General features: G+C 36.6%; 1 protein-coding gene across 9 annotated transcripts in view; it reads right to left on the bottom strand.

Annotated features, from left to right (window-relative positions):
* Positions 1 to 3517: 3517 nt before the first annotated feature.
* The window catches only part of LOC307009941 (heparan-alpha-glucosaminide N-acetyltransferase), a 28410-nt gene continuing 16235 nt past the window's right edge, over positions 3518 to 15692 (bottom strand). For all 9 annotated transcript variants that reach the window (XM_079634188.1, XM_079634189.1, XM_079634191.1 and 6 more), the window contains 8 exons: positions 13404 to 13516; positions 13099 to 13220; positions 11696 to 11819; positions 11217 to 11303; positions 9993 to 10070; positions 5806 to 5876; positions 4446 to 4558; positions 3518 to 4361 (listed from right to left, as the gene is read on the bottom strand). In XM_079634188.1, the coding sequence (XP_079490314.1) occupies positions 4180 to 4361; positions 4446 to 4558; positions 5806 to 5876; positions 9993 to 10070; positions 11217 to 11303; positions 11696 to 11819; positions 13099 to 13220; positions 13404 to 13516 (890 nt within the window). In that variant the 3' untranslated portion in view covers positions 3518 to 4179. The remainder of the gene's footprint in view (positions 4362 to 4445; positions 4559 to 5805; positions 5877 to 9992; positions 10071 to 11216; positions 11304 to 11695; positions 11820 to 13098; positions 13221 to 13403; positions 13517 to 15692) is intronic.

Raw genomic sequence — 15692 nt, forward strand, 5'->3', positions numbered from 1 at the left:
CAAGAAAAGTGTAGTTTCGGGTAAGTTGTCACGTGTTTTAACATTTTGGCTGTTCATGAACCGTATTGTTTCACAAATCTTTTATGCTACTTTCTGCTGTTTTTTTTTTTTTTTTTTTTCTAAAAAAAAAGAAAAAAAAGAAGCTGTTTCATTGTGACAACCTGTTCCGTGTAGTATGAGAACTTGCTGCAATGTTGTTGTATGTTATAAACTGTATTTTTTTTCTTAAAAAATCAGCTTATCTATCCAAGACTTTAAAAAATCTGTTGATACAGTAACTGACTTTCAATAATGAAAAATACTTCTTGTGTGACAACTAGCCCCACTCTCCTCTATATAAGCCTAAAAAATAAAAATGTGAACTGTTCAAAATCATACACTATGAACAGAACAAGTCGAAACAGAGGTGCAGGGCAAATGTATGAGCGAAATAAGATTGTCAAACTAATTCAAAATAAAATAAATAGATGAAAGTACATCAAATATCCTTTGCAGGAACATTTTGTTTGCTCCACAAAACAGTTTAATAAGAATCAGGTGCAGAGGCACTATAATCAACAAACGGGACAAACCACACCCAAAGCCTATTGTTCCTCATATCAATGTTCAAAACAACAGTGTTCTAGAGAATTTAACACTGTTAGTAAAAGCCCAGGTTTAAGAAGGTTGTTGTGAGTTCACGATGGTGTCGGCCCGTTTTGGCCCTGATGTCTGGCAGTGTCTAGGATCAGTCTATGTCTGTGCCGGGGTGCTCTTGGACCAGCTGACTGCTTTGCTCTCTGTGAAGAGGGGTAAGCATGATGCATTACTCTGCCTCTAGGGCAACCCACCAGTGCATCACAGGGCAATCACTCCAATCAACGTCTGCCCTGATGGATGCCAAATGAAACTATAGTGGAGACCTCAAATTAAGCATACGAAAGAGGGCAACCAAAGATGCTTTGGTTTGGTAACAAAATAAATTCTCTGTTGCTTTGGATCCAAAAGAATTATTGAGGTTTACATTCATAAAAGCCTCCAATTCTGGGGTATTATGGAAATAGCAAAAATGTCTGTCCTATATAGAAATAAACAAGCAGAGGCAATTTCCAGACAATGCACTTTAATTGAACATACAAAAAAATAATTTATAAATAATAATTATAATTAATTAAAGCTTTAATTAGATATACTATTTATTGTGAAAATATTTGAGGTTACTTATTAAATATTTTCTATAAATGTTTTATTAGTCTTTGTCTAACAGAGTTAAATTAATTTAATGACAGTATAGAATTGGAATTGTGTAATGATATTGTAATTTATAAAATAGTTTTAAATGCAAATAAATCGTGTTGGTCAAACAACAACAATACACAATACTTATGGCCCATAAAAATACAAAGAGCGCAAATGCGTTTCCGGCTCCACTTTTTTGTTCAGATGTTATGCTGTATAAATATTTCACTTACTCGGCATATTAGCCACAGGATGGTTTTGTTTACATAGCAGCATGTAGGCTCATAACCATATACATGATGCAGATTAAAGAAAGCTCAGGTTACTCTAAACCAGACACACAGTGGTATTTTCAGACATATGGTCAATGTAAATCAATATAGATAGGCAATGCATAGGCAGATTCATGACATACACCTCTGCGCAAGTACTTTTTGAATGTGGTTACTGGACGAGATCATTTTCAGATGAAAGCTTGTCTTATAGTAGCTAAGATCACAATTTTTACTGTCAGATTCTGTCAAAAAGATTCTCATTAGTATTGCACAAGAAGACAATAGGACAGCTTTGTTTACATCAAACATGGTGGAGCTATTCTCAGTGGTATTTTGCTAATACAGCTTTGCATCACTATGCCTTGCATTAAATAATAATGATGATAAGTACTTGATTAATAAAATATCGATTCAAAAAGTGCTTACTGTGGTAGATAAAGCTATAGCTCTTAAAATAAGTCCATATTCCCACTGGGACATGGAGTAGCACAACACTAGTCATCATTAGTCCATTCCCAAAATCAGTTGACCAGTTTGCTTCACTCATAGGCTCTACTTGGTTTAAATGGGTAATATGATCCTCAAAATGAATAGCTTTCTCGTTAACTAACAGAGAGAAAGGGGTTCAATTGAATTTCATGCAGAGTGAACAGGTTCACATGTTTCAACCGCTTCAGTGGATCATAAACATCCTATAAATCCAAAGCTCTGGCGCATAGATTGAAGATGATACAAAAACTATAAACTGTATCGGTATATAAATATATTGCTGTACTGGTAACATAATGTAGCCTGTTTGTTCACAAGCGTTTGCATCAGATGTTTATAAGTGAAAGGTCAGCACAGAGCCATTTCTGAGAACTCTCTGAGATTAAATCTTTGCATCCTGACAGCATCTCTTCTGACCACTTACAGCCGGATTTGGTGATACTCTTCTAACCTCTGATATTATATAAGAGTCAAGGAATGGCTAACTTGTGAATTTATTAAGGGCCGAAAGTCCAATCAAACTCTACAGTTTTTAGGTTCAAATCTATCTGTAATTTGATAGTTTTTGAGTTCACAGAATTACACTATGACCTCAAAGTCAAACACCATGAACAAAACTTGTTCTAATAAATAATAAAATCTAATAATAAATATTTTTTCATTTACAAATCTAGCCCCAGGTTTCTTATGCCTAGTCCAGACTAAAATGCATGTTTGAGGTGTTTTAAAGGGGTGGTTGAATATGATTTCGCTTTTCTAACTTAAGTTAGTGTGAACTGTTGCTGTTTAAACATAAACAACATCTGCAAAGTTACAACGCTCAAAGTTCAAAGCAAAGGGAGATATTTTCTTTTTTTAAATTGCTTTTTAAGGACTACAACAAACGGCTGGTAAGGACTACACAACACTCCTCCCGGGTTAGTGACATCACCAACCCTAAAATTGACATAAACCCCACCAAATAAATTGGTCAGTGCCATTGTTTTGTCTCAAGATGCACACCAGTAATGTTCACACTTTAGATTAGGGTCCAATTTACACTAACTATTAACTTTTGCCTCAATAAACTCGTAATTACTGCATATTAATAGTTAGTAAGGTATTTGTTAAATGAAGTGGGTAGGATTAAGCATACAGAATATGGTCATAGAATAAGGCATTAAAATGTGCTTTATAAGTACTAATAAACAGCCAATATTCTAGTAATAAGCAACTAGTTAGAAGTGAGAATTGGAAATATACGGTATGCTTAGAAAAGATGGGGACTGAACCAATCATTACGATGTAAACAAGTGATAGATGTCTTCTGAGCATGGGATGCTGCTCAAGTTAATAGGTGTCTGGGACACCAGGATATGTTCTTTAAGGGACAGTTCACTCTGACAAATATAATTTAATATATCGTAATTGAATCACCCTCATGTCATTCCAAACCTGTTTTTTGGGAAATTTCTACCATAGGATCTTATAAACAAATCTCGGGTCAGGATTTGAATGCAAAACCAGTGGAGAATCACTACTGCAGAGCCTGCAAAAAATGTGTGGTTGTGACTTTATTCGATCTCATGAATACGACTTGACAGAGAACATCAGGGTTTTTTTGCGTTACATGATAATTTCCGTATGTGCCTGAGATCTGCCGGTGTAATTTCCCTGATTTTGCATTAGTGTGAGCATGAAAAGTGCTGGCCCCAGAAACACTCCTCAGTGAGCCGTCCAGCTTGACCCCTATTAAAGGGCTGTCAGTTGAAGAGCAGATGGTACCCACTCTCTGTCTCACAGCAGCGAGGGGGGGTGGCCATGGCAACCGAGATATAATGGCTACCCCTCAAGTGGCGGAATCGCTTGTTCTAATTTGTTAAGTACCACTTCAACGAATTTGATTTAATCAGTACGTTCAGGTCTTAACACAACTGACATCAAATAAAACATTGCAGGTGTCCATGTAAGACAGTAAATCTGATCCCCTGGTCTTAGTTCTTATGCCTATTAACTAATTGAACACAGGAATACACCACATTCAGACACTCACGAATATAAAAATATAAATGTACCCAAGATGGTCCTGTTTAATTTACATCAAATAGTACCATACATAATACTACATACCTTAACATAATGTTGTACTTATTTAATAATTTAATAATTAAGACAAGATAAATTAATGGACTTTTAGGTGACAAAAACCCCAGCAGCATCAGATTTTAAGAAAGAACTTTTTGCGGTAGAGCAGGTAGGCAATGAAGACCCAAAGTGCGGTACCCCATATGTTCTGGAAAAGCTTCTCCCAGTGACTGTCCTGGAAACGCATCTCCCAGCTGAAGGGGAAGTAAAAGCCCAGCAGAGAGTGGCCAACATAGACAAATATGGAGTTCATCCCTGTAAAAAAAGAAGAAGCACAGTAAGCTTTTCTGGATTGGATTGGCTTATACAACATTGCTTTAAACAAGTCAATTCTCGTACCAGGATAAATGAAAGGTTGGCCGCCCCACCATTCTTTAACGTCCATGACAAAATACATCACACCCAGCAGCAAAAAGGACAAGCAGCCCATGCAGGTCACAAATGACAGGGACCTGAAGACAGACCAAAAATCTGTGTTGTACGATCTGAACCATTTGATACGACAGAGATTTAAAACTGAGTGCAGACACATATCTTTAAGACATTTCAATCCACAAATAAGCTCCGAAAGATATGCATAAAGGACCAGAGGTGCATTGCGCTATTGAAAAACTTTGCCAAACTTTTCTTGTATCAACAAAGACAACACAGTGCAGAATTGGGGACTAAATAATGGATGGACACATAGTAGTTTCTGTGCTTAAGGTAAGCCAATAAGAAACATAAGCATCTAAAGTGAAGCCTTGGCACCTGCTCAGTACAACCATGTCAATAAGTCATGTGCCTCTGTGTTCCTAAGTGCCAGGATGCTCGATGGAATTTTATCTAATGTAAAATGGCTGCATCCCAGTGCATCGTTTATGTCAGCTGAAGTCGTGCCAAAAAAGACTCTTGGCTGGGAGTTAATTACTTTTAGGGATGAAGACAGACATACTCAGGGGCTCAATAAGCAGGCATGATGAACTGTCCATAAAAAATCAAGCAGGTATATGCCTGTACTCAAATAGGTACAGTAGAGCAGGGTCACAGAGACAGAGCACATACAGCAAAGGTAAGGCCATATTTAATGTAAAAACCATAACGCAAGAATCATATGCAAAAAATAATCTGTGTTTTTGCCTGGTTTCCTAGTTGAAACATCCTTAAAACATCCATTTTTTCAACATTTATTTTAGTAATTTATTTTTTATTATTTTAGTTATTTTTTACCGACTGGCAACAGTTTTTGCTTTAAGCAATTAGCTTAAATCGCACAAGATCCTTTTTGCATACACTGTAAAATAGATCAACAATGGTATGAATGTGTTTTGAACACTTCTGTTACATACCATTATTTATCCTGAGGTATTAGGTGACAAATAATTTAATGTGCACCGGTCTGAAGACGTAGGGCTGACCTCATCCTGCTCAATTTCCCAACAGGCGGATGAGATAAGCCAGATTTTGGAAAGATATATTGGGAAAATAAAACTGCTCACTCTCTCTTGGCTGTAAAAAAGAGTGATCTAGTCGGACAGTGGATGTATCACCCGCTGCGTCTCACTCCTGTGCCAGTGGGGGTGATTATTTACAGGACGTTCTGTCGTTAGAAGTAAGTAAACGCGTGTTTTAGCAGCCTCTGATTTGTGCCTGCTGGAGTATCATCCCTTCTTTTGTGGATTGAGAAGTGGCTGGATTTAGAGGGTTAGGAAGCACTTACCAAAGGTTTTTATTGACAGGTATAAATCCTTCGTCTCTTGTGCACTTAGAAAGGATGGCTGCAGAGATTCCCTGAGGATCAGAATAAAACAGATTTCAAATCAATGCAGACCTGTAAAGCAAGCATTATCAGACAACCCAAATGCAGCACCGCCATGAAGAATCAAGCAGATTAGCCGACACTCCCGAGAGGTGAAGCCCCTCAAACTAACACACGAAAAACACAGATCCATCTCCTCATGCCTACAGCAAAACTCTCAGTCATTTCACGTTTTACATGACATTTCGTTATATTGCTTTATATTCCCAGTTTTAACCCTTAAAGGCATCTCAAAAAGTAAATGATTTTCTTTTTAAACTAAGATTTTTCATATTAGCAGATATTTGTTCCGTGTTTTAAACATAAATCAATCTTTTTTTTCTCCAGGAAACAAGACTTAATGGTAGCACTTTAGTTTAGGGTCCAATTCTCACTATGAACTATTGCTTATTGGCATGCATGTTATAGGATATTGGCTGTTTATTAGTATTATGAAGCATGACATATTCTACATCCCTATTCCTACCAATACCTAAACTTAACAACTACCTTACTAACTATTAATAAACAGTAATTAGGAGTTTATTGAGGCAAGAGTTAGTTAATAGTGAGAATTGGATCCTAATCTTTTTTTCTTTCTTTTTTGCAGTAAAAGCTAAATTATGAAAACAGGCTCATTTAAAGAAAATCTTGTGCTTTTGTGAGGACAGCATCCAAACCTGCTTGTTAGGAGGATATCCATCATTTGTATAGATGACAGAATCAATGGTGTGGAAATAGCCTGGCTGGCTCTAGATTGAGTCTCCAGGCTATGCAGGCAGGATGTGGGACAATCATTGCTATGTGGGCCAATCGCTCAATTTTAATCTCAAACTGCGGAGTTGTGATCGTTGAACTTTAATTAAATCAGGGGCCTTGTTTATTGGGATGCCAAAGCACAAACAGCTTCAAATCATCCCACAATCTGACAAAGGATTCACGCAAACTGCGACGAGACAACCCCTCGCTCCCTATAGACGTGCACCGTTTTATGACTCTTGATGTGGCGGGAGGTAATTTTTGTTTAACTAGGATAACGTGTGTGAAGAGCACATTAACAACACAAGAGGCTCGAGATGTGCTGCTTAAAACATTCTCAGACCTCAGAGCTCTCCAGAGATGTCAATGATAATTGATTGTTTGCTTGTGTTATGCAGTGTTTATCATGAAGCCTGTAACGGTCTTGTTGGTCGCCTGAATCCTTGGTTATATGCTCTGTGGTCCAATCCATAATAATCCAAAATAATCTATATTTTTACTGACGTCAGAGTACGGATGAAGCATTTTAAAAAAGTTGAGAGGAAAAGAATAAAACATTGAAACAGACACTTGACAACATACAAAAATAAGGAATCTTTCCCAACAGCTATTGCTATTCTATGCATCTAAAAATATGATAAATGTATCACAAAATCTGAATAAAAAAGAAAAGAAACAGATTTAAATATTATGCCTGTGCTATATTATACACAAACCATTTTTGTGTTGCACAATCAGAGGCTGAGGCAGTGTGTGAACAGAGGTGGCATAATGTTTTGCCTTTGGCTAGTTTATTTTATCATTCTGCTCCTCTAGGTAAAGTGAAATAGATCTCTGTTCATTTATTTCAGCACCTCGAGCAGTGTGGCCCCATAATGCTGGCCAATATGATTCAACATACAGCTATAATGGCCCGATTTGTCATAGGGCTTGGGAATAATGAAATTTAAAATACTGGGATCAGACATCTGCGTACTGTGGATCTGGGTTCACAACAAGCACACACCATCGCAATATACCTCACTGTGAGAAGAGGAAGGGATGTGTGATTAGGGTACAAACTAAATAAATGTATATGCAAATGAAAAAACAAAAGACAAAAGTTACCAATGGGTTAAGAAAAAAATAAAATAAAATAGATAACCTTATAGAATATACAATATCATTTTTTTTATATGTATATGTTTCACATTAAAATGACGATTTGAAGCATGGTTTTCCAAACAGGTTTCCTCTGTCTCTCATTAGTCGAATTAACAGATAGCCCCGCTCCCAATTGTATGAGCCAGTGTTGCTGTTGGGCAAGTCAAACAAACAGAGCAATGTTTTGAAAGTGCCAAAGTGTTCATACTTTTCCGGAAGGTCAACCTACAAATGGCTTACATTTACATTAATATGTAGTTGTCATCATAAATAAATTGCATTCATTTGATGTCGTATGAGAGGGACATTTAGAGAAATGTGGACTTATTTAAATTACCCATCTTCAAATCTTTAGTCCTTAGTAAGTAAAAACAAATGAGATGCAACATTCTTGTGCATACTAATAATAAGCCAATGGGAAGCAAAGCAATTGCTGAGAAATTAAGGTCATTTGCCCCCGTCATCCACAGCTTTATGTCTCGAGTTTGCCAGACAAAACCCCTCCATCAGCACCTGTTGTCTCTAGAGAGGGCATTCCAGCAGCTCTGCCTCCAGAAGGCCAAAACAAAACACAGCAGCAAGGTCTTTCATGGAAAAGAATCCTGCAAACTCCCTTTTTGTGTAGATCCTCTGATCAACATATGCTGCGTTGTGCAGAAACATGATTCTCCTATAATAACCTTGAATAAATGGCTACACAGTTCGCTTTAGATTAAACATGCCATATAACTTGAGCTTGCTTAACTTGTCATGCTCATTAAAACTAGAAAAATACAGAGTGGAAATGCAGAGAGGGTAAATTCACCCCACATGGTGCAATCAAAAAGCTTTTCTGCAAGGGACGGGCAGCAGTAAGTGACCTATGCTGCTTTCTTTGCCCCTGAAAAACATTTCTAGTAGCACATGGATATTTCCCCAGAGACGGGGGTTTAAACTTCCCACCCAGCCCAGCTTCTGCTCCTTTTGTCTGTGGGACCACCCAAATGGAGCACTTAACCCGCAAATCTGCCAGCCTTTCACTATCGTCATCTCAATCTAAGATCTAATCAATTTTTGGTTTCACCAGTGCAAATCTCAGCGCCAACCTAGCAGAGGTCATAGTTTAGTTTAGACTTTATGTTATTATGGCTTAGTCATTATGTTAGACTTTACATGTTTGGGGTCCCAGAGACAATGCTGATGACAAAGTTCATTATTAACCCTTAAAGGTTATTAAGTATTAATTATTTCAAAAAGTATTAATTTCAAAATAAATTTCCAAACATCATACACTTCAAAATGTAATTAAAGAAATTAATACTTTTATTCAGCAAGGATGAAAGTAAAGACATTCCTTAATGTTACAAAAGATTCTATCGCAAATAAATGCTGTTCTTTCAAACTTTCTATTAATCAATGAATCCTGAGAAAAATCATGGTTTCCACAAATATATTAAGCATTACAACCATTGGAACAACATTTATAAGAAGAAATGTTTCTTAAGCACCAAATCAGCTTATTAGAATGATTTCTGAAGGATCATGTGACACTGAAGACTGGAGTAATGATGCTGAAATTTCAGCTTTCCCATTACAGGAATAAATTCCATTTCAAAATATATTATAATAGATATCCGCTATTTTAAATTGTAATTTAATTTCACAATATTAGTGGCTTTAAAATATTGTTTAAACAAATAAATGCATCCTTGGTGAGCGTTAGAGACTTCTTTCAAAAACATAAAAAAAACGAATGTTTGAACAGCAGTGTACAGTAACAATTTTAAATTTGAATTTTAACAATTCCAAAGTGTGTTATCAAATATTTTTGATATTAAGTATAAACATGATTCTTTAATGCCTATATGTTTTAAAAGTTATTAAACATGATATAAAAAAAAAAATTCTGTCGTGCATGTTGAACCGAAGAACCAGTGGAAATTAATATGCAATAATAGCGGGGAAAAAACACACCAGACATCCGTGAGCCGAACAAGCCATCCGGTTCAGTCCCGAGAGGGGTGTGATAGCAATCTCTGCCTTGGAATTCATTCAGTGCATATATACACATATCATAATATCATATGACATCCACCTATTTCATAAACTGTCTACAACTACAAGCAATATAACACTTACAGAGAGGGCTTTGCTGCATTGCGCAATTATTGCTGTTGAAGTCTGCTTTTTTAAATTTCTCATATAAGTGTGTGTGTGTGTGCACGTACCAGGATGAGGGCCCAAATCAGGAATCGTACCAAGATATCTTTATTCATCTTACGAAAAAACAGAAGAATCTTTCCAGCCTGTGGAGACAAAAACAACAATTATTTCCAACGTTAGACTTAAAACTTTTTTTTGTATGACAAAAATATGTGTATTAGGCTAGCACTTTAGGCCAAATAGGTCATAATCCTCTAAGCAAACAAAAATAATGAATAGCAAATAGACTGCTGGACAATAATGCTTATTATACGCCATCCTACTGATATCATGTTAGGACAGAGAGAGAGGATGTGAGCGGTGGATGTGGCCCTGAAAAAGAGCTCAAGTTTCAACGCTCTCTGCGCAGCCATGCACGGCTGTGAAGTTGGCCGCGCTCACTGATTAATTCGGTGATGACGAATGAGCCTCAGCCGAGGACGCTGGAGCGGACGGACACAGACGGAGAGGCCGACACCTGCCGTGTTCTCAAAGACATGTTGATTGACGGGCTTGGCGCTAACTGTTTTTTGCCTCCGCCCACAGGGATTTCAGCAATGCAACTGAGTTTGCACGGCTAGTTCTCACCGGTCACCGGGGCACTGTCACCATCAAAGGGTGAGAAACTTTTCTGACCTTTGCCAGAGACGCACACATCTGTCCACAACAGCAAGGACCAGTGAGGTAGAACAGCTGTTTGTCTAAGAGTGTTGCCAGAAAATCCAGCTCAATATTATGGATTTGTCATTGCTAGTTGAACTAAAAGTGAAATTCATCAATGAGTCAAGAATGAGAAAATGCCAATGATCTATAGTCTGTCAAATACACGCTTTGGATAAGTCACATGTTGGGCTTTGGATTAGGTTTGGGTTTTCTTTCTCATTTGTCACTGGTTTCACTTTTGTTCAGTTGTCTTTGGTGCATGTCCTGCAATTTATTTTTATTTAATTTATTTACAATTTTGGACTTATACAGCTAGATCTGAACCTTGAATTTGATTGGACAGAATTCCAAGTGTTTTGCATTTTTTGGTTTCTCTCACTCCAATTGTCTGTGTTTGTGGCATTCCGGACGAGCTGTTAGGTTGCATTCGGAACTACTTTTGCTGAACTATTTAGAACAATTAAACAAAATAAGTGTCCATATTTTACCTAAAATGAAAATGACTTAATATTAACCTCGTTTATAGAACTATTCTTGCTTATAGCAATATCACAATTGCTTAAATACTGTACTATATATTAAATTACCTGCATGCCAAAGAATCCCATGACTATGGAATTAATTGTACCCAGAACACCCTCTGGATCGAAGGGCTCTGTTGTACGATACAAGACCTAAAACAGAGAAAGTTGTGAATGAAGGCAAAACATACCTGAGAACAGAATTTATACATATTGCATTTACTGTAATCCCTACAATACCAATTTAAATGCCATTTTAATCATTTTAACTAACTGTACTTCCACTTAAACAAATGAACAATTAGCTGGTCATTATCGCAAAATAACCCCCGCGTGAATCTTACAACGCGTCTACTCATTACGTATGTCAATAAATGGACATATTGATCTGCAAAACTATGGATTGATACAAGAGACACAAAACACAGTGTAGGAGATTGGTTGCAGTACAACTATATATTTTTTTTTAGATCTAATTACTTAAATTAAGTTTTAGATATTATATGCATTGAACTGGTTAAAGATGATCAGTACGTGATTCTCACCTTGCATGTTGGATACCAGAAGATATTGTCTCTAAATAACCACCGGTCTACATACGCAGCTGCTCCTCCTGTGCAATTGGGGTATAAACCATCATCTCCAATACCACCAGCTCCTAAATATCCACTAGCAGGAGAAACATAACCCAATATATATATATACATTCAAAATATATACATTCAAAAGTTTGAGGTTTGGGGATATTTTAATAAAGGAAGTCTCTTAAACTCACAGAGGCTGCATTTATTTGATAAGAAATACTATTGTGAAATATATTATTACAATTTAGAATAACGGTTTCCTATTTTTCAGCAGCCATTACTCCCAGTCTTCAGTGTCACACGATCCTTCTGAAATCCTTTAGGATTCATTGATGCATCAAAAGAACAGCATTTATTTTAAATATAACTTTTTGTCTTTCGTCTTTACGTTTGATCAAAATATTGTATCCCAATATATTGACCCCAAACTTTTGAATGTTAGTATATGATTTTCTTGTCATCAAATGAATATAAAACAGAAATGTAAAATAATTTATCATTCACCAGCACTGTTAATAGCACATATTGTTCCAAAAAAATGAAACAAAGAAACAGCAAAGGGTGACAGAGCAAGTTAAATCTAGATAAATCAAATGTTTATTTGAGGAGTCTTTGGTTTAATTATTTAGATGGAAGTGTGTTTGGAGGTAGCAACATTTGAATGCTGCATTGTGCTGCAACACAAGGACAATGATTGTGAGGTCAAAATGTTTTTTATTCAGGCAGAATTATCGTTGCTCTGCATGTGATCGTCAATGTCATGCAGGGTCAGACACATTGAAAAAAAATCTTGAAGGAGAGGAGGACATAAATGGAAGGTTGAGCGGATTCAGGGAGAACAACTGAGAGAGGCAGGAGAAAGGATGATGAATCCTTTCTCTCTGCCTCCTTTTAGTGCACATGACAGACTGAGATTGGCTAATTATCCCCTCTGAAGCGACCGCCAAACACTCATAAATCACAGATCTCATAAGAGCCGCACAACACGGGCTTGTACGGCACAAACCCTTGAGCATTCGAAGACTCACAAACACAACAGCACACAAATGACCATATTGCGATGCATATATATGCGCATTCTTGATGTAAATGTCCAACATTACCTCCATCCTACATATATTCTCAGCGGCACGCTTGTGTAATAATGCTAACATATGTGTCACCCGAGGAATTAGCTTGATGTATGAATGACATTATAATTATGATAATAAAGGGATGAACTGCAGTTAATTCTAGCTTGACAGACACATTACACATTAATTATTGAATGCACAGGATTTATATTCCATATCACAATGTTTGTATTGTTCAGTACGATAGTTAATCGTAATTCATCACAAAGCCTGACGCTAATATGAACTCACGTGGGGCAATTTGGAACAGGTAGTAAGAAAGTGAGACACAGCCACATGGTCTCCAGCAACCCAATGATGAGCCATTCAGGCCAGTATAAAACCACATCTTGAATGGGGTTCCACCAGTTAAGCTGAGGAGAACATGAAGAAAACAGGGTTCTTGCATGTTATAAAACTCAGCAGCAAAAAATCCTTGTCAACACATTGACTTCATTTTACTGTAACCTCTGGAAATTAATCATTATTTCAGAACAAGTGTCTTCCTGTACAGATGTCTGATCTGAGAGAAATGTGAGCCATAGAGTTTAACCCACCTCCCTCAAGGGAATCTCTCTGTGGGGAGAGAACGTCTGCATCACTGCCAGGACAAAATAGGTGAAACCCAAACGCTGGAGCACTCCGGGTATCCGTAGCCAGGACCAGGATACTAACACATTTAGGCACACACACAAATATAAACATACAAGATTACAATTACAGACTATTGATGGAAAAACACTTCTACTGTATATGATGTATTTTAATAGGTTTGCATTTAATAGGAGTCAGCAAGCAAGTCAATGGTGGGATTGTGTGTCTGTCCAAGTGATTTTCCTATTAAGTTTGAATCTTTCTTTGGATTCAACTCTGTCAAATATCAGATTTTACAGGAATATACTTTATTCAGACCTTTGCTGTAAAATCAGTGCAGGCAAGTCCATTTTCTGTCATAATTCAAATAATTGAAAAATACACTGCATTGTGGGATAATACTGTAGGTCAATTAATGCAAACTCAATTGTGACATGCAATTAAGCAAAATTTGAAATTAAAAGAAATTTTGAACAAATGAGTAGCCAAAAGTGACAAAGAAACAGTAAAGTAAAAAAATAACAATTGCAGAATTTATTCAATGATAGCACTTTTATATTTACACTTTTATTCAGCAAGGATGCTTTAAATTGATCAAAAGTGACAGTAAAGACATAATTTTATAAAGATTTAGATTTCAAAATATGCTGTTCTCTTGAACTTTAAATCATCAGTCCTGAAAAACAGTTTCCACAAAAATATTAAGCAGCACAACATTTGTAACATTGATAATAATGAGAAATGTGTCTTGAGCACCAAATTTCTGGAGGATCATGTGACACTGAGGACTGGCGTAATGATGCTAAAAATTCAGCTTTGCCATCACATATTTTAAAATATTAAATATTAAAACAGAAAAAAGTTATTTAATAGTTATTTAAATTATACGAATATTTTACAACACTACTGTTTTTACTGTATTTTTTATCAAATAAATGCAGCCTTGGTAAGCAACTTCTTTAAAAAAATCGTAGCTATCCCAAACATACCTGTATATTACACATATATGTTTCCTGATCAGTTCATTAAATCCCAATATATAATTGTCATTTAAATTTCCTGTAGAACTACCATGTATCCTATACAGTGAATATACAGCAAGGAACATTACTGTACATCTAAAGTCTGAACACTTATACAGGGTGGTGTGTTGTTTTTCCACTGAAGAGAAGATTTATGTTTATAACGCAGGCTAATGATGGTTATGCTGACACAGACTCAGGCTGAGGTGAGAAGTCTTTCACTGCAGGACAGTAGAGGTGTGATCTACCCTGCCGGAGACTAATAATGCTTATCTGAAGAGATTCTGGCGGGGAGGGTGATGTGAGGGAGCGATATTGAGCGAGAGATTGATGGTAATCTGCACATTAGTTAATTGAAAACCTCTTTGTGGCACATACGAAGGGCCACAAGAAACAGTATAATACTGATCATTGATCTAACAAATCAAATAAAAAGCGGAAACACTCCACCTCTGCACATAGAGACAGGAAGTGGTTTGGTGACTAATGGTATCTGTCAATTAAAACCCATATACACACACTTTCTAGAGCAAATCTGCTCTGTAATTTAGCAATCGAAGAATCGACAATAAGGAATTTAGCAAAAAGATCCGTTTTACAATCAGCAATGTAATGATTTAAATGTGTTTACCTGTAAACTGTGAAATTATGGAATGAAAGAAAAGGGTACACTATGAAAAACTGTGACTATTTTGGTAGATAAAACCATTAATGCACATCTTTTCTTTTTACGCTTCTTTAAATTAAGTTCCAAATGGGCTTCAGTGGCCAAGCAGAGACAGACTGACTAAAATCTTCACTGGTGCCATGTTTAAATAGATCATTAAGTCAAATGATTTTCAATGAATTGTAATACATTATGTTGCATTTGAATGCAGGTATATTGTGGGAAAATGGTTTCTAAACATCATTCTGAGTGATTCACAGGCTGAGGTAATTTCTGCAGTTTAGGGCAAAAGCTGTAATTACATTACATGAAGTTCCATAAAATCCACTGTGCAGCTGGCATGATGAAACCCTATCTGTGATAATTGACCATTAACGGCAAGCTTGTTTTTGCTCTGCGCACCTCTGTTCAATGGGCCCAGATATTATGATTGCCACTGGATCACTGGAAAGTATCACAATATTTTTGTTAACTTAGTTACACATCCATCTTGCCAGAAAGTTAATACTGCTTTGGCTAATGTTTGAGCACTGCTCTGTACTGACCTGTCAGACGGTCCTCCC

Source organism: Phoxinus phoxinus, assembly GCF_949152265.1.
Source record: "Phoxinus phoxinus genome assembly, chromosome: 14".
Lineage (NCBI taxonomy): Eukaryota > Metazoa > Chordata > Actinopteri > Cypriniformes > Leuciscidae > Phoxinus > Phoxinus phoxinus.